Source organism: Paramisgurnus dabryanus, chromosome 24 (genome assembly GCF_030506205.2).
Source record: "Paramisgurnus dabryanus chromosome 24, PD_genome_1.1, whole genome shotgun sequence".
Classification (NCBI taxonomy): Eukaryota; Metazoa; Chordata; class Actinopteri; order Cypriniformes; family Cobitidae; genus Paramisgurnus; species Paramisgurnus dabryanus.
The window spans coordinates 9,596,125-9,623,393 of NC_133360.1; the positions used below are offsets into that span (position 1 = coordinate 9,596,125).

At 37.8% G+C, this 27,269-nt stretch overlaps 3 protein-coding genes across 4 annotated transcripts in view; 2 read left to right on the forward strand and 1 right to left on the reverse strand.

Annotated features, from left to right (window-relative positions):
* Positions 1–1,273: 1,273 nt before the first annotated feature.
* Positions 1,274–17,819, forward strand: LOC135726349 (aldehyde oxidase 3-like). The gene is made up of 35 exons (XM_065244633.2): positions 1,274–1,430; positions 1,688–1,745; positions 2,794–2,890; positions 3,008–3,116; positions 3,210–3,336; positions 3,410–3,471; positions 3,876–3,953; positions 5,467–5,547; positions 5,971–6,115; positions 6,259–6,351; positions 6,580–6,731; positions 8,724–8,817; positions 8,893–9,002; positions 9,078–9,262; positions 9,457–9,619; positions 9,711–9,800; positions 9,888–10,057; positions 10,865–10,991; positions 11,575–11,697; positions 11,776–11,872; positions 11,976–12,100; positions 12,324–12,457; positions 13,141–13,228; positions 13,344–13,430; positions 13,533–13,724; positions 13,928–14,155; positions 14,293–14,388; positions 14,482–14,610; positions 14,871–14,945; positions 15,450–15,502; positions 15,854–15,968; positions 16,054–16,119; positions 16,196–16,384; positions 16,571–16,738; positions 16,844–17,819. The coding sequence occupies exons 1-35, from the start codon at positions 1,371–1,373 to the stop codon at positions 16,904–16,906; spliced, it is 4,029 nt and encodes a 1,342-aa protein (XP_065100705.1). The 5' UTR covers positions 1,274–1,370; the 3' UTR covers positions 16,907–17,819.
* A 1,072-nt stretch (positions 17,820–18,891) lies between these two features.
* Positions 18,892–27,269, reverse strand: part of aox5 (aldehyde oxidase 5) — a 35,192-nt gene continuing 26,814 nt past the window's right edge. For both annotated transcript variants that reach the window (XM_065244635.1, XM_065244634.1), the window contains exons 18-35: positions 23,953–24,079; positions 23,723–23,845; positions 23,540–23,636; positions 23,326–23,450; positions 23,086–23,219; positions 22,899–22,986; positions 22,726–22,812; positions 22,447–22,638; positions 22,054–22,284; positions 21,853–21,948; positions 21,651–21,779; positions 21,491–21,565; positions 21,363–21,415; positions 21,005–21,119; positions 20,777–20,842; positions 19,575–19,763; positions 19,043–19,210; positions 18,892–18,949 (exon numbers count right to left, since the gene is read on the reverse strand). In XM_065244635.1, the coding sequence (XP_065100707.1) occupies positions 18,899–18,949; positions 19,043–19,210; positions 19,575–19,763; positions 20,777–20,842; positions 21,005–21,119; positions 21,363–21,415; positions 21,491–21,565; positions 21,651–21,779; positions 21,853–21,948; positions 22,054–22,284; positions 22,447–22,638; positions 22,726–22,812; positions 22,899–22,986; positions 23,086–23,219; positions 23,326–23,450; positions 23,540–23,636; positions 23,723–23,845; positions 23,953–24,079 (2,146 nt within the window). In that variant the 3' untranslated portion in view covers positions 18,892–18,898. The remainder of the gene's footprint in view (positions 18,950–19,042; positions 19,211–19,574; positions 19,764–20,776; positions 20,843–21,004; positions 21,120–21,362; positions 21,416–21,490; positions 21,566–21,650; positions 21,780–21,852; positions 21,949–22,053; positions 22,285–22,446; positions 22,639–22,725; positions 22,813–22,898; positions 22,987–23,085; positions 23,220–23,325; positions 23,451–23,539; positions 23,637–23,722; positions 23,846–23,952; positions 24,080–27,269) is intronic.
* LOC135720941 (hatching enzyme 1.2-like) lies at positions 24,051–26,172 on the forward strand. Its single transcript, XM_065243056.1, has 5 exons — positions 24,051–24,567; positions 24,611–24,689; positions 24,785–24,925; positions 25,002–25,119; positions 25,225–26,172. The coding sequence occupies exons 1-5, from the start codon at positions 24,460–24,462 to the stop codon at positions 25,613–25,615; spliced, it is 837 nt and encodes a 278-aa protein (XP_065099128.1). The 5' UTR covers positions 24,051–24,459; the 3' UTR covers positions 25,616–26,172.

Below are 27,269 nucleotides of genomic sequence, written 5' to 3' on the forward strand. Positions count from 1 at the left end.
GACGCCTCCAGGTGTAAGTGCGTCTGAATGTGTATATCAAATTCAACCAATGGTGAGGCTTAACGACAAAGACAGGGTGACGCGGGAGTCAGGAAGTATATCGCTATCTCAAATATTGCCAAAGACGGCGTTACAAGGACGCAGGAAGTATGGCAAGGGAGACGCAGCGTCTCATTCCCTTCTCAGGAAACAACAGTTACATATATAACCTGAGACGTTTTCATGCGTCAAACACAACTATGCAAAAAAGCATTTTGGTATGAATCAACATTCGCATACACAAGATATAAGCATTTAAAGCGAACAGTTTAGCACGTGTGCTTAAAAAGTCTAGAAATTGTATGATATTATCCTACACTACACAGTGAATAACATGTGATTCAGTATGATATTTTGGTGCTCAGATTCACCTACCATAGTGAAACAATCTTCACAGGCCATACGTATCTTTTCTGCAGTGACCGGAGAAGAGAAACTATCGCTCAGGCATCTCTCCCTGCGTGCAGCTGTAATTGCTTCTTTAATGGCGAAGAACAAAGTGCGGGAGGGACATTCTTGTTCTTGCATTTAATTGGACAATTCTTTATGTATTTTTGGTCCTTTTCAAAGATGTGAAATAATGTATATTATTATATTATGTAGCAGGCTGAGACGGGTTTACATCGAAGACGCGTCACGCCGAACCATTCGCACATGATGGAATGTCTTTATTTTGCTCTTTCACAAGCTTAGAAAACATAAACACTTACTTTGATTGATGTATTTCATAAACCGTGCAAAGATACCTCAGACAATGATGACGGTCAACAGAAAGTTTCTCCCCATGCTCACCCCGCAGCCATGATCCAAAAAACACAGGTGAGCACACACACACATACTAATACAGACACCACACCCCGCCGTGCCACCCGCAGTAACAATGATGTCACGATGCAGGTGCATCGATACTAATTACATTCCGGCCCCAAATTATTTCATAGTAATTGACCACCACTAACACCCTGTGGGAGACAGACATATCCTCCACGGACAGAACATTCTTTGGCACGTGAGTCTTAACTCCTTTCATCCGAAGCTGTAGCTCTTTCTTCAACTGCTCAGCACTTTGGTCCAACTCAGAAAGGGTTTTTCTCAGCAGCTTTCGATGTTGCACCAGAAACAGAAGCAAGGTCTTAATAAACTTGAGGAACCAACCGACTTTAAGACGGAGCCTTAACACCCTTTGGACCCTTGACAACCTTTGGATTGAAAAGCTCCGCCCATTTCATTCTTTTTATTTCAATCGTGCAGACTTTGTGGGAGACTCAACAACACACTCGTCTCAGAGGAAATCACATCTGCACTTTCTGTTCGTAGTGTGTGTAAACTTTATGAAAATGGCTGAACAAACTCTGGAAGATGACTTGATTTTCTATGTCAACGGGAAAAAGGTGATTTTCATACACACCTGCAACACTTTTATAAAATCTCAAGGTTGTAAAATAGCACTGTGAAGTGTTAATGTTGTCGATTTTTTCCCATTTAATCTGCATTTAGTCTATATGAGGCAATGATTTCTGTTTGCATGGAAATGTGCTTATAATCTGCATTAAGTTCATATAATTATAATGCATTTTATGTTATATTATATTATGCATGATATAGTGCACATGGATTTATACTGTAATAATTTTTTTCCAAAAAACAGATAACGGAGAAAAACCCAGATCCGGAGACTATGTTGCTGTCTTATATCAGGAAAAAATGTATTTGTTTAATTATTTTTTAATGATTTTTTTATTATTATGCTACTATCAAAGAGATACACATATGGCAAAAAATTTTTTTTTTAATAAAATTTAAAATATATTTAGAAATATACAAAAATGTGCTGAAATATATTTTGAAATATGTTTACAAAAATATATATTTCACCAAAATATTTTTTGGCAAATGTTTGTTTATTTAAATAAATAATAATAATAATAATAATAATAATGTTTAAAACATTTATATTCACGTCACATTAAAAGAAAAATGTGTTACAAACTTGTAAACATAACAGGTTTGAAAAGGTTAAAATGAAATATATTTTTCACTGCAAAACACATACTTATAAATTTATGCATTTTATACTTATACATTTTATACTTTATACATTTTATATTGGCCAGGAAAAATATACGTTTTGCCGGATGGGTTGTAAAATTTGAAATGTTTTTTTTTTTGCCCCTGAAATAAATTTTGAAATAAATGTTAATATATGAGGGTTAAAACGAAATATATTTTAAAATTCAAAAATATATTCATTTAAGATTTACTTTCTACAAAATGTATTTAGCATAATACTTAAAAAATATTTTATATACATGTGCGTGCGTGTAATCGAATGACATTTGTGTGTTGAGATTTTTTAACACTTTTAAATTAATTTTTCAGTTGTTTACAACCTTTACATTATGCTATTTTTTATAATTTATATTCAGGTAATAGAATAAATGAAGATATAAATGACAATTTGACCGATCATGAGCCCATTCACTTTTATAGTAGGATAAAAGAATACTATGGAAGTGAATGGGGCTCATGAATGGTTTGGTTACAAACGTTCCTCAAAATTTCTTCCTTTATGTTCATCTAAATAAAGAAATTTATACAGGTTTGTAACAACATGAGAGTGAGTAAACAATGACACAATTTTCATTTCTGGGTGAACTATTTCTTTAATATTTCATGAACATTCAGATTATGTATTTTCACTGTAAATCAAATGTCATGCATTGCAATCTTGAGTTTTTGTGTGTTTGTGTGTAGTACGGTTAACAGGCACTAAGTATGGCTGTGGTGGAGGGGGGTGTGGAGCCTGTACTGTAATGGTGTCCAGATACGACCCTCAAAACAAAAACATCAGGTATTCTTTCATTCACTTTAATTTGGTTATGTCACAATTATTAATATGTAGGAGGTACAGTGTCATATAAACTGCTGTGCAAATGCATAATAAGCTATTTTTTTCTTCACCGATCAGTCACTTCTCTGTCAATGCCTGCTTGCTTCCCATATGCCAACTTCACGGGGCCGCCGTGACGACCGTCGAAGGCATCGGGAGCACCAAAACCAAATTACATCCGGCCCAGGTGTGAGATCATACCTAATCCACATCCAACTATTACTGCCATATGACATATGAATCTGTATTTGTAGACATATGAATCTGTTTTGTTCATCAGGAGCGTATAGCAAAGGCTCATGGCTCTCAGTGTGGGTTCTGTACGCCTGGTATGGTGATGTCCATGTACACTTTACTGAGGAACAATCCAAAACCCACCTTGGAGGAGGTGACAGAGGGTCTCGCTGGTACGGCCGCCCACAAACACGATCTCACCTATGTACTTCAATCTTGAATGACAATTATAATGTTTTTTCGCAGGTAATTTATGCAGATGCACGGGGTACCGGCCTATCGTTGATGGTTACAGGACGTTCTGCGAGGTAAACAGAGACACTTGGGTTCACCACTAATGGGATTCGGTTTGGGGACTGAATCATGTGCCACCCGCCTGGCTAGGGTTTCTTATGATCAGATTTGTTTTCAAACTACATCTCCATTCATTTCTCTAACCATTTCTAATGCGCTTGATTTATCCCTGAAGAACTTTGACACAAAGTTTATTATTCTAAAAACATTTTTGGGAAAAACGTGTTTGTGATCAGTTTTGATGCTAGGGTCAACTAAACATCTTATATAAGATTGTTATCTAACTAATCTGACTACAGTATGAATGATTTACTGGTGTTGCAGGTTTATTTTTTACCTTAGTTGCTTTTCATACAATTCTGAATAGCATATTGTGGCATTGACATTGTGATATTGTAATATTTTCTGTTATTTTCAGAGAGAGAAGTGTTGCCAGATAAATGGCACTGCATGCTGCATGGCCAATGAAAATGGATCTGTGGGGCCTGTAGTGAATGTAAGTGTGTTTGTGTGTCACTTCAGGCATTTAGTGTTGTTGTGTGTTGATCGTTGGACTTTCACTTGCAGTAGAAATGACTTACTTAGGTAATATAATGTTTAAACTGGTTCACAAACTGACTTTTATCACCAGAAACATGACATCGCATAAATCAAGTAGTTGGTCTGATATTGTTTTTTCCAGTGACTAATGCAGATAACGTACACTCACCTAAAGGATTATTAGGAACACTATACGTATACTGTGTTTGACCCCCTTTTGCATTCAGAATTGTCTTAATTCTACGTGGCATTGATTCAACAAGGTGCTGAAAGCATTCTTTAGAAATGTTGGCTTATATTGATAGGATAGCATCTTGCAGTTGATGGAGATTTGTGGGATGCACATCCAGGGCATGAAGTTCCCATTCCACCACATCCCAAATATGCTCTATTGGGTTGAGATCTGGTGACTGTGGGGGCCATTTTAGTACAGTGAACTCAATGTCAAGAAACCAATTTGAAATGATTCAAGCTTTGTGACATGGTGCATTATCCTGCTGGAAGTAGCCATCAGAGGATGAGCACATGGTGCTCATAAAGGGATGGACATGGTCAGAAACAATGCTCAGGTAGGCCGTGGCATTTAAACGATTCCCAATTGGCACTAATCGGCCTAAAGTGTGCCAAGAAAACATCCCCCACACCATTAAACCATCACCACCAGTCTGCACAGTGGTAACAAGGCATGATGGATCCATGTTTTCATTCTGTTTACGCCAAATTCTGACTCTACCATCTGAATGTCTCAACAGAAATCGAAACTTATCAGACCAGGCAACATTTTTTCCAGTCTTCATCTGTCCAATTTTTGTGAGCTCATGCAAATTCTAGCCTCTTTTTCCTATTTGAAGTGGAGATGGGTGGTACCTGGTGGGGTCTTCTGCTGTTGTAGCCCATCAGCCTCAGGTTGTGCGCGTTGTGGCTTCACAAATGCTTTGCTGCATACCTTGGTTGTAACGAGTGGTTTTTTTAGTCAAAGTTGCTCTTCTATCAGCTTGAATCAGTCGGCCCATTCTCCTCTGACCTCTAGCATCAACAAACATTTTCGCCCAGAGGACTGACGCATACTGGATGTTTTTCCCTTTTCACACCATTCTTTGTAAACCCTAGAAATGGTTGTGCGTGAAAATCCCAGTAACTGAGCAGATTGTGAAATACTCAGTCCGGCCCGTCTGGCACCAATGACCATGCCATGCTCAAAATTGCTTAAATCACCTTTCTTTCCCATTCTGACATTCAGTTTGGAGTTCAGGAGATTGTCTTGACCAGGACCACACCCCTAAATGCATTGAAGCAACTGCCATGTGATTGGTTGATTAAATAATTTCATTAATGAGAAATTGAACAGGTGTTCCTAATAATCCTTTAGGTGAGTGTGTATACAGTATATAACTGGGGCTAGTTATCACACCACCTTTACTGTACCATTGTATAAGCAACAATCAATCAGGTTTTTTTATCTTTATTAGGGTCAACTAGAGCTGTTTAATAAAGACGGCCTGCTTCCTCTGGATCCCACACAGGATCTCATCTTCCCTCCTGAGCTCATGGTTTGTTACCTGGTTATAGTATTTAGTAGGGTATACAAGTCTTGTATCCTGTAGCTCAATTGGTAGAGCATTGCGGTTAAAATATATTTAATTTACACTTTTTCAAAACTGTTATGTGGAAGTTAAATATAAATGCTTTAAAATACATTTATTTTTAAAAATATATTTCAAATTATGCAAAAAAATAGGCAAAAAATATATAATTTGGAAAAATAACAATATAATTTTTAAAATATATTTCAGCGCATATATTTTTTGTATATTTTGAAATATATTAAAAATTATCTTTGAAAATGTATTTTTTGCTGTATGGTATTATTAGTATGTGTGTTCCCTGGATTCTAACCCTTTGCCTTTGCACTGCTTACACAACATATTTTATATATTTATGGTGTATTGTGGTGTTATTTTCGGTGTATGTAGAGATTGGCAGAGTCACATGAGGGAATCTCTCAGAAGTTCATCGGAGAGAGAATGACTTGGATCTCACCTGGATCTCTGGATGAGCTGCTACAGCTGAAAGCAGATCACCCACAAGCCCCTATTGTTATGGGAAACACCAACATAGGTTACATTCAGGCCCAACTTAAAGAAACCTTGCACTGTTTGACTAATTTAACGTTATTTCTTCTGTATTTTGCTCAATTATAGTTAAATTCGCAGTTTATTTAATTTATCTTTTCAATAAATGAGGTAATATTTTTTCACCAGGTCTGGACATTAAGTTTAAGGGTATCTTTCATCCTGTTCTCATATCACCAACACAAGTTCATGAATTGTTCAAAGTCACACAGAAACCAGAAGGTATGTTTGTGTTTGTGTGTAGGATTAGGTTTAGGTTAGGTTTAACCCAAACTTGAGACCGCCATGTGATGATGTCATCATAAATATTAAAATTTTACATTTATATATATTGGCAGAGACTTTTTTGTCCAAAGTAACTTGTTTGCTCACTGGGAATTGAACCCATGATGTTGTTGTTCCTTGACAACCACCTAACCAATTGATCTATCGATTGTTTTGTATTTGTAGGTGTTTGTGTGGGCGCAGGTTGCAGTATGTCTGTTGTGAAGAGTGTGTTGGAGAAGAGCATTGGTTCTTTTCCTCCAGAGAACACACACATGTTCAGAGCTCTTCTGCAGCAGATCAACCTCTTGGGTGGACAACAGATCCGTAACGTGGCTGTACTGTAACTCATATCACATGTCTGTTATATAAAATGTTTACACATCAGTTCAGGTCGAGGTTTATTGACCCTGCTACAGAACCAGAAAAGCTACAATGAATACTCCTGTAACCTTGAACCAGATTCTGTCTGTCTGTCTGTCTGTCTGTCTGTCTGTCTGTCTTCCTGTCCGGATATCTATGTTCATCTGCTGTCTATCTCTCTGTCTGTCTGTGTCTGGCTGTCTATCTACCTCTTTCTATCTGTCTATCTTTTTGTCTGTCTGTCTCTGTGTGTGTGTGTGTGTGCGTGCGTGTGTGTGTGTGTGTGTGTGTCTGGCTGTCTGTCTACCTCTTTCTATCTGTCTGTCTTTTTGTCTGTCTGTCTGTCTGTCTGTCTATCCATCTGTGTCTGGGTGACTGTCTATCTAGCTCTTTCTGTCATCCTATTTCTATCCGTTTATCTGTCTGTCTATCCCTTTCTGCCAGTCTATCTATGTCTGTGCCTGGCTGGCTGTCTATCTGTATCTCTGTCTGTCTGTCTGTCTGTCTGTGTGTGTCTGGCTGTCTATCTACCTCTTTCTATCTATGTGTCTGTCTGTCTATGTGTCTGGCTATCTATCTATCCCTGTCAGTCTGTCTATTTGTCTATCTATCTCTTTCTACCTGTCTGTCTGTCTATTTATGGCTGTGTCTCGCTGTCTATCTGTCTACGTGTCTGTGTCTGGCTGTCTATCTGTGAGTTTGTCTGTGTCTGGCTGTCTGTCTACCTCTTTCTATCTGTCTGTCTTTTTGTCTGTCTGTCTGTCTGTCTTTTTGTCTGTCTGTCTGTCTGTGTGTGTCTGGCTGGCTGTCTATCTACCTCTTTTTATCTATGTGTCTGGCTGTCTATCTATCGCTGTCTGTCTGTCTGTCCATCTATCTGTGTCTGGGTGGCTGTCTATCTAGCTCTTTCTGTCTTTCTATATATCTATCCGTTTTTCTGTCTGTCTATCCCTTTCTGCCAGTTTATCTATGTCTGTGCCTGGCTGGCTGTCTATCTGTGTCTCTGTCTGTCTGTCTGTGTGTCTGGCTGTCTATCTACCTCTTTCTATCTATGTGTCTGTCTGTCTGTCTGTCTGTCTGGCTATCTCTGTCTGTCTGTCTGTCTGTCTGTCTATCTATCTATCTGTGCTTGGCTGGCTGTCTATCTGTGTCTGGCTATCTATCTATCCCTGTCAGTCTGTCTGTTTGTCTGTATGTCTATCTATCCCTTTCTGCCTGGCTGGCTGTCTATTTATGGCTGTGTCTATCTGTCTGTGTCTTGCTGTCTATCTGTCTAAGTGTCTGTGTCTGGCTGTCTATCTGTGAGTTTGTCTGTGTCTGGCTGTCTGTCTACCTCTTTCTGTCTATCTGTCATTTTGTCTGTCTGTCTGTGTGTGTGTGTGTGTGTGTGTGTGTGTGTGTGTGTGTGTGTGTGTGTGTGTCTGGCTTGCTGTCTATCTACCTCTTTCTATCTATGTGTCTGGCTGTCTATCTATCTGTGTCTGGGTGGCTGTCTATCTAGCTCTTTCTGTCTTTCTATATATCTATCTGTTTATCTGTCTGTCTATCCCTTTCTGCCAGTCTATCTATGTCTGTGCCTGGCTGGCTGTCTATCTGTGTCTCTGTCTGTCTGTCTATCTCTGTCTGTCTGTCTGTCTGTCTGTCTGTCTATCTCTGTCTGTCTGTCTGTCTGTCTGTCTGTCTGTCTGTCTGTCTGTCTATCTATCTATCTGTGCTTGGCTGGCAATCTTTCTGTGTCTGTGTCTATGTGTCTGGCTATCTATCTCTTTCTATCTGTCTGTCTGTCTGTCTGTCTGTCTGTCTATTTACACTATCTAGCTAACTTTTTGTCTGTCTGTGTCTGGCTGGCTGTCTATCTATCCTTGTCTGTCTGTCTATCTGTCTGTACTATCTATCTATGGATCTGTCTGTCTGCTACTATCTACCTGTCCCATGTCATCTGTCTACATGTCTCTCTGTCTGTCTAGACACTGGGAGGCAACATTGCAAGCGCATATCCAAACTCCGATCTGACCCCTGTCCTGGCTGCTGGGAGATGCACGCTGGTCGCTCTGTCTAAAGGTGAGATCATTTTTTTAATTAACTTCACTGGTTTTGTATTTTGCAAGTCTTAACTCTGCCCATTTGTTATTTCAGAGGGGCGGCGAAGAGTGCCGATTGATAAAGACTTCTTCTTGAGTTTCACAAAAACAGCTGTGAAGCCAAATGAGATCATCCTGTCTGTTTTTATTCCTGCTTCTAGAAAGGTGAATATAAGAAGAATAACTATTACTGTAAGATTGCAGACATTTGTTTGATAACATATAACACTCTTTCACCAGGATGAGGTTGTGCATGCGTTCAGACACGCTCCACGTAAGGAGAACGCGTTGGCTACGGTCAATGCTGGGATGCGCGTTTGGTTCAACGAGAACTCAAGTGTGGTTAAAGACATCAGCATTTATTATGGAGGAGTGGGAACAACTATTGTCAGTGCTGAGGGCGTGTGCAAACAAATCATTGGAAGGTAATGCACAGATACATATACATACATACATACATACATATTTATATATATATACATATATATATATATATATATATATATATATATATATATATATATATATATATATATATATATATATATGTCCTTAAATATTCCAGTTTTATTTAGTTATTTAGAAATAATAAATAGCATTGTACTTGGTCCTCATTAAGACCTTGGGAGGATGCAACATTAAGTGACGGGTACAGGGCGCTGATGGATGAAATAACTCTGATGGCGTCGGCTCCGGGTGGGAAGGTGGACTTTCGGAGATCCTTGACCCTTAGCTTGCTCTTTAAATTCAACCTGCTCGTTCTCCAATACCTGCAAGAGAAGGTATACACGATCTCATATTCAGTCTTTTACATCACATGAACATCATTTGGAAACGTATTTGGTTGTTTACTGTCATGTGTGTGTTTTACAGAATGTGATACTAAAGGAAATACCCAAAGAGCTCCAAAGCACGATCCAGCCTTTACCTAAACACATTCAGCCCGGCTACCAGGAGTTTCAGGTTCAACACTATTTATCATTGAATAATGTGTTTATGTACTCTATATTATGTCAGAGAATTGCATAAACGGTGAGTTTATTTGCACAGAATGTCTTAGAGACTCAGTCGGCACAGGATCCAGTGGGTCGACCCATGGTTCACCGTACGGCTCTGAGCCAGGCGACCGGAGAAGCCGTTTACTGTGACGATCTACCGCACATCGACGGTGAACTTTTCTTGGCAATCGTGACCAGCTCCAGAGCGCACGCCAAGATCACGTAAGAGACACGAATGTACTCCAGATACAGAGTACAGTTCTGCATGCCCTAATGACTTTCTTTAAAAGGTTTCCAGAGGTGATTTCCAGTGGCGCTGGCTGGCAACTTTTTTTTAAATGCTGGCGGGAAAAGAGTTGAAGACCCATATAGCAAAAATAATTTTAAATATATTTCAAAATCTACCAAAAAATGGCCAAAAATATGTGTTCTGAAATATATAAAAAAAACGTATTATCAAAAATGTATTTTTTACCAATATATTTATTTCTTGGCCATTTTTTGTATATTTTGAAATATATTTAAAAAATAAATAAACAAAAAAAATTTTAAGCATTTAAATTCACATCACTGGAAGAAAATATTTGTTTATCTTACAAACCTGTAAACATAACAGGTTTGAAAAGACTAAAATTAAAACAATATTTTAAGGAAAAATATGTCTTTTGCCGTAAAGTTTGTAAAATTAGAAATGTATTTGTTGCCCCTGAAATACATTTTGAAATATATGTTGATATATTGTTTAAAGGTTAAAACTAAATTTATTTAAGCTTTTCTTTTTTCAAAATGCATATATTTAAAACATATTTTTGGCCAAAGAAATCAATTTTTTTTGCCATATGGGGAGCCAGGATATGCTTATTTAAGATTGCTTATTTTCTCATTTCTAATTTGCAAATTTTCGTTTTGGGGTAACCTATTCCTTTAACAATACATTCAACTAGTCTAGTATTGTTTGCGTAACTTTGCATTTGTCATTACTTTGTTACTAAATTGAACTTGAATTTATCATATTTTTTTCTGATACAGACGTATCGACTTCAGTGAAACGCTAAAGTTGCCTGGCGTGGTGGACGTGGTCATTGCTGATGACATACCAGGCAAGAAGTTCAGGAACATCGTGGGCTTCGATGAAGAACTGCTGGCTAAAAGCGAGGTTTGCTTAAGTTGACTGTTTTGCATAACCCTACTGAAAAGACCAGCCAAAACCAGCTTAAAGTTTTAAATGGTTAAGCTGGTGTAGCAGGCTGGTTTTAGAGGGGTTTTGACCACGTTTTTAGCTGGAAGGGAGACCAGCTGGCCCACCAGCTAAAACCAGCTTGACCAGGCTGGGAGGACCAGCTTAAACCAGCTTCTTCCATCTTAAACCAGCCAACAAGCTTAACCTAAGCTCTTTAAGCTCTAAAAAGCATTTATCATTAAAGTAAAGTGACTCAAGTGGGTAAATATTTGTCTTCTGAAGCAAAACAATATGTTTATGAGAAAAAAGATTAGTATTTTGAGCTCAGTATGTCGCATACAGTACATGATCAGCATGGTTAATTCAGATCTGGTGGCACATCAGTTACGTTGAATCTCATTGGTTCTCGCATGTCTCATAACGAAACATGCACATGATGACTAGCGATGAACATTTGTTGTTCATATTTATTTCAACTGTTTGTTTAAAACAGAAATATGAATTTTAAATGGTCACAAATTGAATAAGACAATGTCGCATGTGTCCAATGTGTCATCAGGTGACCTGTGTGGGTCAGATGGTTTGCGGCGTGGTTGCAGATTCTGAAGCTCACGCTAAACGTGGAGCGGCATTGGTGAAGATCACCTACGAAGATCTGCAGGATAGCATCTTTACTTTGGAGGTGAGCGGAGACTTTTCATCTCATGAATTCTTGTGAAACAATGGTTTTTATGAATCTGTCCTTGGATTTTGTTTTCAGGAAGCCATAGAGAAGCAGTCGTTCTTCTTACCTAAGTGGAAAATTGGGAGAGGAGATGTTGAAAAGGCTTTGGAAGATGCAGAGCAAGTCTATGAAGGTAACATGTGCTACCGTATAGCCTAAATATCAAGATTGCTCTGTTTTGCACATCTAAATATTTCTAAGATCTTCATTTCCTATGTATTTATGGCTTGTGTCAGGAGAGATTCGGATTGGAGGGCAAGAACATTTCTACCTGGAAACACAGAGTTTTCTGGTCGTTCCCGTTGGGGAAGAGCAGGAGATGAAAGTGTATTTGTCCACCCAACATCCTGCCTATACACAGGTATGATTTGTTTACAGAAGCATTATGCATAGCAATTATCAGATGATTGAAATGATAATAATAATATTAATGAATTAAATTGGTTAAAAAACACCCCCAAAGTCACACCATTTCTTGTGCCGATGTTGGTATGTTGATGCCACTGTTGGCCAAAAGCTACATACTTTATTTTGAATTTTTTAAAATATTAACTTTGTTTTTGCTATTCGTCTTTATAATGCAGGAGGCAATAGCCGAGACGTTGGGAATCCCATCCAATCGCGTGTCTTGCCATGTTAAACGAGTGGGCGGGGGATTCGGTGGCAAAGTCACCAAAACCTCCATCTTGGCATCCATTATCGCCGTCGCTGCCTGGAAGTGAGTCAAAACAAGCTGTGTTTCCATTAAAGATTTGCGCAAAACTTTTTATACGCAAAACTTTTTATACGCAAAACGTATTTTCAAAATGTCGACAAAAAACAATTGCGATATAACAGCGTTTCCATTAAACAATGTTATGCGACTAAAAGTTAATTTTATTCTTTCACGATAAGTCATTCCGAAAACCATGGCGTTGAGTGTGTTCGACTTCATACATCAAAATACAGCAAGAGCGACTCGAAAGCATACAGAGCAGTCAACCCCTGAATCGCTCTTGCGGTATTTTGTGATCTCTTCTGTCTTTAACTTCAATCAAACATACGGCGTCATATTTAAAGAATGATCGTGTGACTTTTACGCACATCAGTTGACCTGTAAAAGCAAAAAGACGTGTAAATTGCAATATATACCTTGTTCAAAGTGTCTAAAAAAAACACATAACCCAAGCGTAAAAACCTTTTCGCTATATAAGGGAGTTTATGCGAAATTGGCGTGTTTCTATACAACGCATTTTCATTTCGCTATTTCAATTTGCGCAATTTGAAGGGTAATGGAAACCGCTATTGTCAATGAATCAATGCTTTTGTGCACATTTTAATGATCAAAATAGTAAAATTAGTTTACTTGTGTTTCAAATAGTTCCTATTTGTGATTTTTGCTAATCTTATTTTCACGTCCAGGACTGGACGGCCAGTGCGATGTGTATTAGAAAGAGGCGAGGACATGCTGATAACCGGAGGACGCAACCCAGTGTGGGGGAAGTATAAGGCAAATACACGAAATATATTATTTTCCGATATAAGGTAATAATTATTATTACATTAGTCTGTATGACTTTTTTTAGTATTTAATTGTTTGGTGTGTGCTTATCTGTGTTGAAAAGGTGGGATTTATGAAAAACGGGACAATAACAGCAGCGGATTTTCAATATTACCTCAATGCTGGAAACACGGCGGATGAGTCTGTATTGGTAAGATGTGTCAAACTTCTGTATGAAAGTATGTTCAAGGTCTTAAATTGGTATAGTCACCATTAGACATAATTTTTAATTGTTTTTCATTTATTTTTCAAGGTAGCTGAAAAGATCATTTTACATCTCGATAATGCCTATAACATACCAAACCTGCGTGGCCAATCAGTAGCTTGCAGGACAAACCTGCCATCCAATATGGCGTTCCGAGGATTCGGTGTGCCCCAGGGCATGCTGGTCATCGACAATATGATCACCGATGTCGCTCATAAACTCGGCCGTCTGCCCGAAGAGGTCAGATGTTGCTCATTAAATGTTGTTTTTCTTCTGGGCAAAATCGTATTGCAGTAATTTTTAACGTGATAACAACATTGAACGTGTATTACTATTCCTTACCATTTACAAACATACCAGATTAATTGCGCATTTTTATACGTCCGATTTTCGACTTGATGGTATTCAAAATTAATTTTGAAGTTTCTTCTTCTGAATGGCAGATCAGGGAAATAAACATGTACAAAGACATCTCGCTCACTCACTACAAGATGAAGTTCGATCCGGAGAATCTCGTCCGCTGTTGGGAAGAATGCAAAGAAAAAGCCGACATCCACCGGAGACGTCAGGCCATCGACATCTTCAATAAGGAAAACCAGTACAAAAAGAAGGGAATCGCCATCGTGCCTGCTAAATGCGGCATTGGGTTTTCAATTAACTTCCTCAACCAGGTTATTTTTTCCTAAAACATGTTTGATATGTTAATAATAACTTAGCTTGAATCCACTGTAAGTTGCTTTGGATAAAAGTATGCATGCCAAAGCATAAACGCAAACTCTCATTAATCTGTTATGTGTTTATATTAAAGGCTGCTGCTCTCGTGCATATATATAATGATGGATCTGTGTTAGTCAGCCACGGTGGAATAGAAATGGGTCAAGGATTACACACTAAAGTCCAGCAGGTATCACCTCTCGCTTTCTGCACTTCTCTGCAACCTTTTGAGGTTATAAAGGTTTGGAGATGGTTGACAACTTTATGTGCTTGAATCTCACAGGTTGCCAGTCGAGAGCTGAATATCCCAACTTCTCTGATTCACATCTCTGAGACCAGCACGGACTGTGTTCCCAACACCTGCCCGACTGCTGCATCCTTTGGTACGGATGCGAACGGAATGGCCGTACAGGTACCCAACATTTATAGCTAAAGTCAGTGATTCACAGAAGCAATAGATTGGGTATTAATTTATTTAGAAATATTAAGAAGAATATATAAAAAATTCCATATATAATATTCCAAAAAAATCCATATAATATTTCAAAATATTCCATTCATATACGATTTTTGAACTTACTGAAAGCTTTGTGTGTCATTAAAAGTCGAATGGACAAATATCTTATTCACTGTTTATCTTTGGTTATTTTATAACGTTGTGTAATTTTACAGGATGCCTGTCAAATTTTGTATAAAAGACTCGAGCCAATCAGAAAGAAGAATCCCAATGGTACATGGCAGAACTGGGTAAAGATGAAATATTTTTGAAATTATTAATTATTAGCATTGAATAGAAAATACATTTAATAGAGGAATGACTTCATTTACATTGCATCTTTAAGTATACAGAAAAAGTAGTTAAAGTGCTCCATTATGTTTGAAATTGTTCTTGCCATACTTCCTGTTTCCCTGTAACGCCGTCTTTGGCAATATTCCATATAGCGATATACTTCCTGGCTCCCGCGTCACCCTGTCTTTGTCATTAAGCATCACCATTGGTTGAATTTGATATACATGTTCAGACGCACTTACCCCTGGAGGCGTCCCCATAGTGTCACCGCAGTGACGCAGCGCGAGTTCCCTCGAAAGAATGGGAACGCTGACTAAAGTTTTTTTTTTTTTTTGACTTTGCAAGCATGTAAACCTATTGTTAGGGACTCCCAAAACCAATTATAAACCTTTCATAATAGGAGCACTTTAATAGTTTTATTGTATTTGTGGGTTTAACTTCTAACTATCTTTTCGCTAAAGATAATGACTGCGTTCTTGGAGAAGATTAGTTTGTCGGCTACAGGATACTACAGGTAAACATTTCCCTCTAAACAACCCCTCAGTCTTCAAATTCCAATACAGGTTTTGGAGCTTGAAATGAAATCTTGGCAGTGTCTGAAAATTTGATCAGATTTGTTAAAATATCAAGGTTTTCGAACAAAAGCCTAAGTGCGCAATATGAACTCGAACTTTTTCTCATCAAACTCTTCAACTTTAATTGTAAACCACTATAAATTTCCTGATCTCTTTTATTTATTTATTTGATTAGACTTAAAGGTACAGTGTTGGTTTTAGAAGTATCTAGATGTGAGCTTGCGAATTGCAACCAACGGCTCATTCCGCAGCTTGTTTGATGTTTGTGAATGTTTTTTTTCGGCTAACAGAGGTCAAGACTTGTATATGGACTGGGAGAAGCAAGAGGGAAAGCCGTATGCTTATTTCACATACGGGGTGGGTTGCAGTGAGGTCGAGCTGGACTGTTTGACTGGAGAGTACAGGGTAAACCTATACATTATCCGAAATATTTGTACTATATGCATGTTGCTTTATTACTAAAATAATCTTGCGTATTTTTTCCTCGTAGACTTTGAGGACCGATATGGTCGTCGATATCGGCAGAAGTATAAATCCATCCATCGACATTGGTCAGGTAAGATACTTGCCACTATAGGACATTATAGATGTTGTTTTTCTTTGTGATATTGATATTTATGTGTTTGTGTCAGATTGAGGGATCGTTCATACAGGGTTTGGGTCTCTACACAATGGAGGAACTCAAGTTTTCTCCCTCGGGTATATTGTACACACGTGGGCCGGGCCAATACAAGATCCCGTCTTTCTGTGACGTTCCTCTGAAGTTTAACGTCTACCTGTTAGCCGGATCGTCCAACCCTCTCGCCATCTACTCTTCAAAGGTGATCGACTCATATCGATCAATTCATATTAATTTAATTTCTATTTTTGCATTAGATTTTTTTTGTACGTTTCATTTAGCAACAGTTTTCCTTGCGTTTTTCGCATGTATACGTGGAAGTATCGCCATATAAAACATTAATTTCTTTATTCCTTCTATTATTTTCAAACTTTCTGTGTCATTTCAGGGGATCGGTGAGCCGTGTCTGTTTTTAGGCAGTTCGGTGTTTTTCGCTATCAAAGAGGCCGTGGCTGCTGCCCGTAAGGATGCAGGTTTAACTGAACCGTTCACCCTGAACAGCCCTGCCACCCCGGAGTGGACGTGTCTCGCCTGTGCCACACGTTTCACAAACATGGTACGAGAATATAATCCAAATACATGAAAAGACGTTTGGTAATATTACTTATGGTTAAATTGTAATTGTTATGATATTGAGATGGTTTTTATTTTTATTTTAAAGGTTTTACAAAGTAAAGCCGGATCAACTTCTGGATCAGCTCAGCCGTGGGCTTTGGACATATAATCAATATTGTTATTAAAAACATCCTTATTGTTATTATCATTATATGATACTTTAATCTAACACTTACTGTATCTGGACAGCACAGGCATTTATGTTGCTCTTATCAAAGACTTAATATAATAATGTAAGTATTATCAGCTAACCAACAAATAACAACAAAAACATTGTACCCATTTATTGTACCGCATATCACAATTTTAATTTGTTTATTACAATAACAATTTTGTTAATTTTATATCACATCAAACATTTAATGATTACATTTCCAACCACACCATTTAAAAATAGTTTTTCTATTCTATTGTCAAATTACATTTATATGCAATCATAAAAAATTGCATTTAAAGGTGCAATGTGGGACTTTTAGCGGCATCAAGTGGTGAGACAGCTCAGTCCACAGCTCACCCCTTCTTTTCGAGACGCAAAGTGAAGCTACGGTAGACGCCACAGGACAAACACGTCATCGTCTGAGACAACGTAATGACAAAACACACTCTATAGAGCAATTTATCCCTTTTGGGTTACTTTAGAAACATGATGGCGACTCCCATGTAAGGGTACCCATGGTGTATGTAGATAAAGACGGTTCATTCTAAGGTAATAAAAACAATACAGTTCATTATGTAGGGTCTTTATACACCATTGGCAATATAGTTATGTATATTATATAGCATTTTTGTCAAGAGATCCTCCTAAAAGTCCCATATTGCACCTTTAACATTTAAGATTGTCTGTATGTTGTTCACGAATTAAATTCTACTATAAATCTACTAATTAGTATTGTTATACATTCCCAAATTATATTTTTATATTAAATAAATATATGCATTTAAGGGACACTCCAAATATGCTCATTTTCGAGCTCCCCTAGAGTGAAACATTTGATTTTTACAGTTTTGGAATCCATTCAGCCGATTTCAGGGTCTGGCGGTACCACTTTTAGCATAGCTTAGCATAATACATTGAATCTGATTAGACCATTAGCATCACGCTAAAAAATAACCAAAGAGTTTCGATATTTTGTCTATTTAAAACGTGACTTTTCTGTAGTAACATCGTGCACTAAGACTGAGCAATAGAGGGTATGCATTGACGTCACTTTTCCACGTGACCATTAGCAAAATGGCTGGCTGTTTATTTTTGAGCGCGATGCTAACGGTCTAATCGGATTCAATGGATTATGCTAAGCTATGCTAAAAGTGGTACCGCCAGGCCCGGAGATCAGCTGAATGGATTCCAAAACAGTAAAACTCAAAATGTTTAACTCTAAGGGAGCTGAAAAATGAGCCTATTTTCAAAAAAAGTGAAGTGTCCCTTTAAATGTTGTCACACCAAATCTAACTTACTGTAGATAAGTAAATTAAACTGGTTGGCCTTTAAAAATCTCAAAAATTACTGAACTACTTTTAATGATGTTGAACATAGTCAACTTCACACACCACTCATATCTGGCTGTATACCCAGAATAAAGTAGCCGCTTGGATCTATTCAACCCATCCTCACCCCATGTCGTCAATATTTGACGACACTTGACCATTCGTCAATATGTGACGGGGAGGGTATACCTTTCGCGTCATTTTTTGACGAACTGGGGACTTCAATACTATTACGTCCGTTGCATTCTCTTTCCTATTTTCTTACCATTTTCGCGTCAGTTTAGGGTTAGATTTACATAATGACATCCCTACCCAAACCTAACTCTAACCCCAACGCCAGGTGACAACTGTTTCTAACCCCAACGCCAGGTGACAACTGTTTAATTTCGCGTACACTGTTTAATTTCGCGTACACTGTTTAATTTTGCGTAATCTAACCCTAAACCGACGCGAAAATGGTAAGAAAATAGGAAAGAGAATGCAACGGACGTAATAGTATTGAAGTCCCCAGTTCGTCAAAAAATGACGCGAAAGGTATACCCTCCCCGTCACATATTGACGAATGGTCAAGTGTCGTCAAATATTGACGACATGGGGTGAGGATGTGTTGATCTATTCAGACATTTATGGCCCAGGGTTTGGATTTCACTCTCTTATCCTCGGGCACCTGTAAAATGCAACATGAAACAAATTTTAATGTAATATGTGTTTTATATTTACAATATTTTTTTAAAAACAGTTTGGTGCGAGATTCGCCTACCATTCGAGTGAAACAATCTTCACAGGCCATACGTATCTTTTCTGCAGTGGCCGGAGAAGAGAGAGAGAAACTATCGCTCAGGCCTCTCTCCCTCCTCGCGGCTGCGATCGCTTCTTTAATGGCGAAGAACAAAGTGCAGCCAAAAAACACCGGAGGCTCTCCAATTCCCTGAAAAATGGAGAGAAAAAATTTAAAAAAAATTATAATGGAGAGAGGGACATTCTCATTCTAGCAATTAATTGGACAATGCTTCATGTAGTGCAAGATGAGTCATCAATATTTTTTGATTTTGATTTTTCCTACGTATGTAAACATTTATTGGTACGCAAGCATTTACTCTAACATGCACACACTGAGTAAGTACTACTAAACTTAATGTGTTTATAATGCAGAAAACCACCCTGACCTGCAAAGCATAATAATCTTGGACATCTAGACACAATTTGAGGTTTTGTTTTGTCCACTATTTTCACTGAAAGGTAATTGGTGCTAATTGTTTAATACAAACATCACTGCGTATTCTGCGTCTCACCTTTGAGGAGTAAATGGCGTGAGGATTTTCTGCGTCGCTAAGCAGATGAACGTTCAGTTGTGGAGGAACGTCACACAGAGCTGGGATTTTATACTGAGACGGACCCCTGGTCAACAACACGCCCTCAGGAGAAAAATGAAGCTCTTCTATAGTGTACAATCCAATTCCCTGGACAAATCCACCCTCCACCTGTATACACACACAAACACATACATACATCACACAATTGTATTTGACTTATTTATGCAATTATGCCTAATCTGAAGCTATTTACGGCGTCATCAAGCTACATGTTGAAGAACGTGCATTTCTTGGAAATCAAACCAATGATCAATGGCATTCCCATACGGCAAAAAAATAAATTTCTCTGGTCAACCATATTTTAAATATATGCTAAATAAATTTTGTAGAAAGTAATGCTCAATTAAACATTTTTTATCTGGATATAAATTTAGTTTTAACCCTCATTAACTTATATTTCAAGGGCAAGTAAATACATTACTAACTTTACAACCCATAGAGGAAAAATTTATTCTTTGTCAAAATATATTTTAAATATATGCTAAGTACAAGTTAATTTTATAAAATATATTTTGGAAGGTGAAAATATATTTCATTTTAACCTTTTAAAAACTTATGTTTACAGGTTTGTAACATAACAAACGTTTTTCTTCCAATGTGACATGAATAATATATCCAAACCTTCCAACTATTTCCTTAGATTAAAATATATGGATGACTAAATATATTTTTTATTATTTAAAAATATACAGAAAAAATGGCCAAAAAATATATTGGTAAAAATAAATTTTTGTAAACATATTTCAAAATATATTTTATTTATATATTCAATTTTTTGTATATTTAAAAATCTATTTAAAAATACTGATTTTTTTTTACATATTTACGAGCTAAGTTTTTTTTTTCGTATGCAATTTGTCATTGTTCGTTCATAGTTTCTATTGCATTAACTATTGTTTACAGAGACCTTTGTTGAAATTGACAAGCTGTTAAAGGTTCATTATTAGTTCATGTTAACTAGTGTAGTTAACAAAGGTTAACAAATAGAACCCTGGTAACATGTTAATAAATTTTAATACTTTTTTGGTTTCTTGTAAAGCTTCTTAAGTAAAATTTTAAGTTTAGTAAAAATATTTAAAAGCACTTTTAGTACTTCACTACTAAATATTAAAATCCTGTACCTGTCCGACATCCAGTGCAGGGTTAATACTCCGACCAACATCCATCACAATATCAGTCCTAATGTTCTGTAAAATATAATTTCACAGTCAATAAAATGTGATATTCAATTTATAAACATGCAAGCATTAAATAAAAAAGACGAAGATTGACACAGATTGTCCGATATAAGACATCATTTTAGCATATTAAAATTTCGTAGATTTATGAATATTAGATTAGATGAGCACCTTATGATCTCCTGTCAGGCAGTCAATTTCCACTTCGGAGCAGCAGGCCCCAAAAGTAAAGTAATAGTAAGCAGGTCCCTCACTTTTTTCCCAGTCGATGCTAGTGTGTGGACCCCTGATATAATAAGCAAATTATTAACAATTTATTCCAAGCATTTTATGTGAAACATTCAAACTCATATTCGGAGTGAGCGTTTCATCTTTATAGTAAAGAAAAATCTTTCAAACAAGAGTCTTGTTTTCAAAGCATGCATCTTTAAACTTCTCTGTAAATGTCTTAAAACCAAACGTTGTGTGAGTTTTTAGATATTTTTATTGCTTGAAATGCCATTATACTACAAGATAACTAAACACATACATGAAGAAACCTGTTGCAGACAAACTGATCTTCTGGCAGTATGCCTCCACCACCTAAAAACACAAAAGCACGAGTTGGATCAATCATATCTAAATCAATGTTGTTCATCATTTATTCAAAACACTGACCAGCTGCTTCCAGGTGTATTGGGGATGCACTGTTATAAGTGGTTCCAGACGTCCCATTAGTTTCTCACAAGCGTTCTGCATGCAAAATATTAACCATAAGCAACACTCAATAATACATAAGCTCGGTAATTGTTAATTTTTAACAAATATTTGTAAATACCTTAACTGCCATTCCAACAGCATCGGTACCAAAGGACGCAGCGGACGGTGCAGCGTTGGGCACGTTTCCTGTGCAGGTCTCCTTGATGTGAATCGTGGACATCGGGACCTTCAGAATGCGACTGGCAATCTGCAGTAAGAAAACAATGAGATTGTCATCGTTCTGGTTGAGTTAGTATTTAAGCTATTGTTCGTGGTCTTACCTGTACAGCTTTGGTGTTGATACCTTGACCCATTTCAGTTCCTCCATGAGAAACAAGGACTGATCCGTCTTTGTAGATGCTCACCAGTGCCGCCCCCTGACCAGCACGTACGGTGGATGGTAACCAATGTAACACGACTTAGGACTAAATCAGTAAATATAAGAATGCTTCTGAGCAAAAAACACTTAATTTTCACCCTACCTGGTTGTAGAAGCCCTTAGAGAATCCAATTCCAAATTTTTGTGGGACGATGCAGATTCCTCTCTTCTTCCAATGATTGTGTGCATTGAACTGCTGTATGTACAGCTGGCGCTGGTGGTAGTCGGATTTCTCCAAACACTCGGTCCAACATCGTACCATGTCACGGGGTGAGAATAGCTGCTTGTGGTGGGTGTAGCACATCTCATCCTTGTACATGTTGATGTCCCTCACCTGTGGAGTAGAGTTGGACTCAAAGTTTGAATCATGCCAGAAAAATCTTAAGATATTTTATGACGGTCCAAATAGGGCCCTCAACAAATGGGCTACATAACCACTGCTATTTGAGACTTGTTAAATAAACTTGTTCACATTCCAAAAAAAAAAAGGTCTTACCTGATGGGCAGGCAAGCCGCACTTGACGGCCACCTCATGGAGGACGCTCTCTATGATAGTCAGCCCCTGAGGTCCACCGAACCCACGAAACGCGGTATAAGACGGTAAATAGGTCTTGCACACCAGGCCACGACCGCGAAGGTGAGGGATCTTGTAGCCATTATCCATGTGAAGGAGAGCTTTCTCCATGATCTGAATGTAAAATACAGATGGTTTCTAAAGATGAACTGCAACCTGTTTTACTTCAATGAAAAGGATATTTAACAGGAAATAACATACAAAGGAAGATTCGTCCAGGCTGCATCCTCCGTTACTGTAATACGTGATGTCAGCAGCTACGATGGTCCCATCATTCATGTATCCAACCTGAGGAAGGTGGGACAAAAGATGCAATGATGAAATGTTGTTGTCCAGTGTAGTCAAAAACTCCATTACCCATAGTGCCACAGTACCTTATACTTCCCCAGGAAAGGATGTCTGCCGCTAGTGATAAGCATATCATCTCCTCTTTCTAATGCACATCGCACAGCACGGCCGGTTCTGTAGTTTAGTTTTTAGTGTATAATATATAATTTTGCAAATGTAGTACAATAAAAAAATCAAATTTATGAAAATGGAATGCATTTTTAATTCCCATACTTGTAGGCGGCCGTAGCAGTGATGGCGGATAGTGTTGCAATCTTCATGACTTTCCCACCGAATCCTCCTCCGAGCCTCTTCACATGGCATGTGATCTTATTGGAGTCAATGCCGAGGGTGATACCAACCACTTCCTACCATATTTAATATAGAAAATTGTGTTATCAATATAATAAGCAATGCCATTAATGCATATAAAATGTTTATCAATGTTTGTTTATGCAATGCACCTGTACTGACCTGAGTGTAAGCTGCATGTTGACTTGCAACATAGAGATCCATTTCTCCTGCCTCTCCCGAAGGAATGGCGATCAATCCCTGAGTTTCCATGTAGAAGTGCTCTTGACCGCCCATGTACATCTCACCTGTGGCATATGAAAAGAAATATAAGAGAGATGAATCAGATCTTAATTCAGATGGTTCAGATCCGGATCAGAGATTCAGTCATGCATACCCTCCAGTATATAGTCTGCTTTCTCCAACCCTTCCTCCACATTTCCTCTTTCCAGCTTTCTCTTGGGTTCGAAAAATGACTGATGTTGAATAGCTTCCTAAAAAAAAATGATTGAACCTTCATTGTATGTTTTTCTTTTCTAATAGTATAGTGCTTATTAAATGTGATTACGTTTACAAATACCTCTATAGTGAAAAATACAGGTTGGATGTCCTGGTAGGTAATGGCCACCTGGTCAGCTGCTCTTTTAGCTTGTTCTCTGTTCTCTGCCACAATTGCCCCAATAATCTGCCCTACACAGATGACCTGGTAAGGACAAACAAATAAATAAAACACTAGGACTGACCTGAAATTTAAAGAAGATCATGGATTTATAGATATATCAATAGACATGACAAAGTATCCCTAATGACCTCTTCTTCAGCAAAAACCTCCTCTGGGTTATTGAACCAAAGTCTTCGATTTTGACCAGGTACATCCTGAGCAGATATGAAGGTGACCACTCCAGGCATGGCCAAAGCCACTGATGCATCGATAGATCTGGTGTGAAGATAAGGTGGTTACAGTTAATTTTGATAGTCCACTTTAGACATTCTAGTAATGCAAAGCGACATGATCACATTAGAATGACCAAAAGACTGTGCCATGAATTCCAAAAGGACTCAAGAGTGCAACCCATCCACTTCAGTCAATTAGTTTAAAAAACACAGTCATCCTCTGATTCCTTGATGGGTTTTGGATTATTGGATGTCAAAGCTCCTCCCTGTAGTTAAACACATTAGACCCTGGACACTAAGACGTACACATAATCCCTCTGTGGACCCACCTACACAGGTGAATATAAAGTCCAGATCGGACAGCACACAGACACCAAACCACAGCAGAGGAGAATCCTGAACATCTCCATACACTGAGACAACATGGATCCAAGAGCCTCCTTCTCCATTCTGATGCTGCTGGTTGGCTTCTCCCAGGCACTTTTTCTACCGGTAAGACCCTGTTTAGTCTCTCCGAACACTCAGATAATAAATATTTTTTAAATGACTAATATTATGCATTTGTCTGTCATAGGAGAATAAACTTGCAGATTTGTTGGTATCAGAGCCAGAAAATGTGGACCTCACTACAAAGATTTTGGAGACCAACAATGGTCAGGCAGCTTGTAGATTTCTATAAATTTCAACAATTACACTCATAAGAAGACATATTGGGTAACTTCATCAATATAATTTTCTGTACACACAGGATCTGCTGAAATCTTGCTTGAAGGAGATCTGGTGTTTCCCAAAACCAGAAATGCTCTCTACTGCTTAAACAACAACTGTTTCTGGAAGAAAAACGCCAACAATCTAGTTGAGGTCCCTTACATAGTGAGCAGTGAATACAGTAAGTAAACCCCCTTTAGTAATACTTATGGTTCATATAAATGTGATTCTCAAACTGTGCTCCATCTCCTGTGCAGCATATTATGAGAAGAGTACTATCCAGAGCGCCATGACGTCCTTCGCCAGCAAAACCTGCATCCGCTTTGTGCCCAGATCATCTCAGATCGACTACATCAGTATTGAGAACTTAGATGGGTGAGGACAATCATAAGATATCAACAAGACACATTTAACCTCTCTCAGTCCTAAAGAAGAAGACCAGGACATTTATATCTGCTGTTGTTTTCTCTCTCCTCTCAGGTGTTACTCGTCTCTTGGTAGAACAGGTGGCAAACAGGTGGTCTCCCTCAACAGGGGTGGCTGTGTGTATCATGGCATCGTTGAACATGAGCTCAATCACGCCCTGGGCTTCTACCACGAGCACACCAGGAGCGATCGTGACCAGTACGTGAGGATCAACTTTGAAAACATCTCTCCTGATATGGCCTACAACTTCCAGAAACAGAACACCAACAATCAAAACACTCCATACGACTACAGCTCCGTCATGCACTACGGAAAAACGGCCTTCGCCACCCAATATGGGCAGGAAACCATCACTCCCATTCCTGATGCATCTGTGCAAATTGGACAGAGACAGGAGCTGTCTAACATCGACATCCTGAGGATCAACAAACTGTATGGATGCTGAAGCTGAGGCTTATGTACACGTGATGTTATTGATCATTAAATATAGTTTATGTGTCTGTAGATGTTATAATGAGGGAATGAAGTGATGATCTTTGTCATATTATGGTGTTGGATTTCTGAAATGTTGATTGTAATAAAAAAATAAAGCAAATTAAAAGACAAGATGGAGCTTGTTTGTAATTCAATATCTGATTGAAATGAATCTAAAGATCTCTACAAGAGCAGAAGCGACATCACCACTGAAGTTTTCTTTTAGCCTGGACAGGTGAACACTAGGAGAAAAGGAGTTATGGACCATAAAATAAAACTTAAAAACCAATTGAGGTGTTTCAAGAATTGGATTAGACTATTACATTTTAAATGCGATGCACTGTTTGAGATACAGTATGACTTTATTGTAAAGTAAACCCTCATCATGTTTCAACAACGACAAGAAACACAACTGCCTCAATCCTGTAAAAACTAAAGTTTGATTATGAAGTGATTAAGTCATAATAACTAAAACTGATAATGTTAAAGTTAGCACTATTATGTCTACTAAGCATCAAGATATAAACTGTTAACAAAATTGATGTGTCTGTAACACTTATACCAAAGATAATAGATATAACAAAATGTACCACTGCTATTACTATGAATGGGGGGAGATGCTACGCACAATATGGCCGCTCTAGTGACAAAAGTCAAAAAATGGCCACTCTAGTGACAAAAGACAAAAAGCCAATCATCAATAAAGGGCTCTGTACGGTGTTGTGAGGTATACTCAACAGCATCTGAGCATGCGTAATAACTTAAAAGAGAAAGTTCACTCCAGAATTCAATTTTTGTGTCATGAACAAAAAATGTAAACAGTCACATGGACTATTTTAAAGATCTATGTACTGCATTTCTGGGCTTTGGATGTAGGAGTTGTGTGCTGTCAATTGGGGGATCAAAAAGCTCTTGGATTTCATCAAAAATATCTTAATTTGTGTCCTGAATATGAAAATAAAGGTAATTCATTAAAAAAATTCATTCTGGAGTGAACTAAGTAACCTGAGGAAAGTGCAATTTGAACTTACGAAACAAATGTATGCTACAGCTGATGTCAGGGTTAGTTGTTGGTCTGAAATGTGGTGTTTACTTGTAATTTAAGCACACAATTTTAAATAAATCTGGATTCCTCATTTTAAGTAGATAGGACTTTAATTTAGCATGAATGCAATTAAACGACCGGAGGCACTGCAAACATGGTCGCCGAGTGCTGTGAGGCTGTGACTTCCCTAAAGGGACTTTTGTGTTACTCATAAAGCAATAAATCAAATACATTATGCTGTCAAGTGACATTAACACCTTTCAAAACAAAGCTCATTGTGTTTTATGCTGTACGCAGAATTAGTGATAATCTACTAGATGAATCTCCAACTTTGTGAAGATGCATAAGTAGAAATATCCAAGAACTACAGAAATGTGTCCTTAACAATCAAAACTGATGAACAACCATAAAGACAACAAACCTCATGAATCACTGAAGCCATAGGTACATGTGGTAGAAAAAAAAAACATGTGTGAAGTTCTGCTAATTCAAGTCTTATGGTGATAACATAGAGATCTTTTTGAAGCAACTGGGATCGAGAAATATTTAAAGAGTTTTTGTTTAGCATTACTTACTTCAT

Coding starts and splice junctions, on each gene's coding strand:
- LOC135726349 (XM_065244633.2), top strand. CDS start 1,371: ATGAAAATGGCTGAACAAACTCTGGAAGATGACTTGATTTTCTATGTC. Junction 13,229..13,343: donor CAGTGTGGGGGAAGTATAAG/GCAAATACACGA, acceptor TGTGTTGAAAAG/GTGGGATTTATGAAAAACGG. Junction 16,385..16,570: donor TCGCCATCTACTCTTCAAAG/GTGATCGACTCA, acceptor GTGTCATTTCAG/GGGATCGGTGAGCCGTGTCT.
- LOC135720941 (XM_065243056.1), top strand. CDS start 24,460: ATGGATCCAAGAGCCTCCTTCTCCATTCTGATGCTGCTGGTTGGCTTC. Junction 24,568..24,610: donor CTCCGAACACTCAGATAATA/AATATTTTTTAA, acceptor TGTCTGTCATAG/GAGAATAAACTTGCAGATTT. Junction 25,120..25,224: donor AGTATTGAGAACTTAGATGG/GTGAGGACAATC, acceptor CTCTCCTCTCAG/GTGTTACTCGTCTCTTGGTA.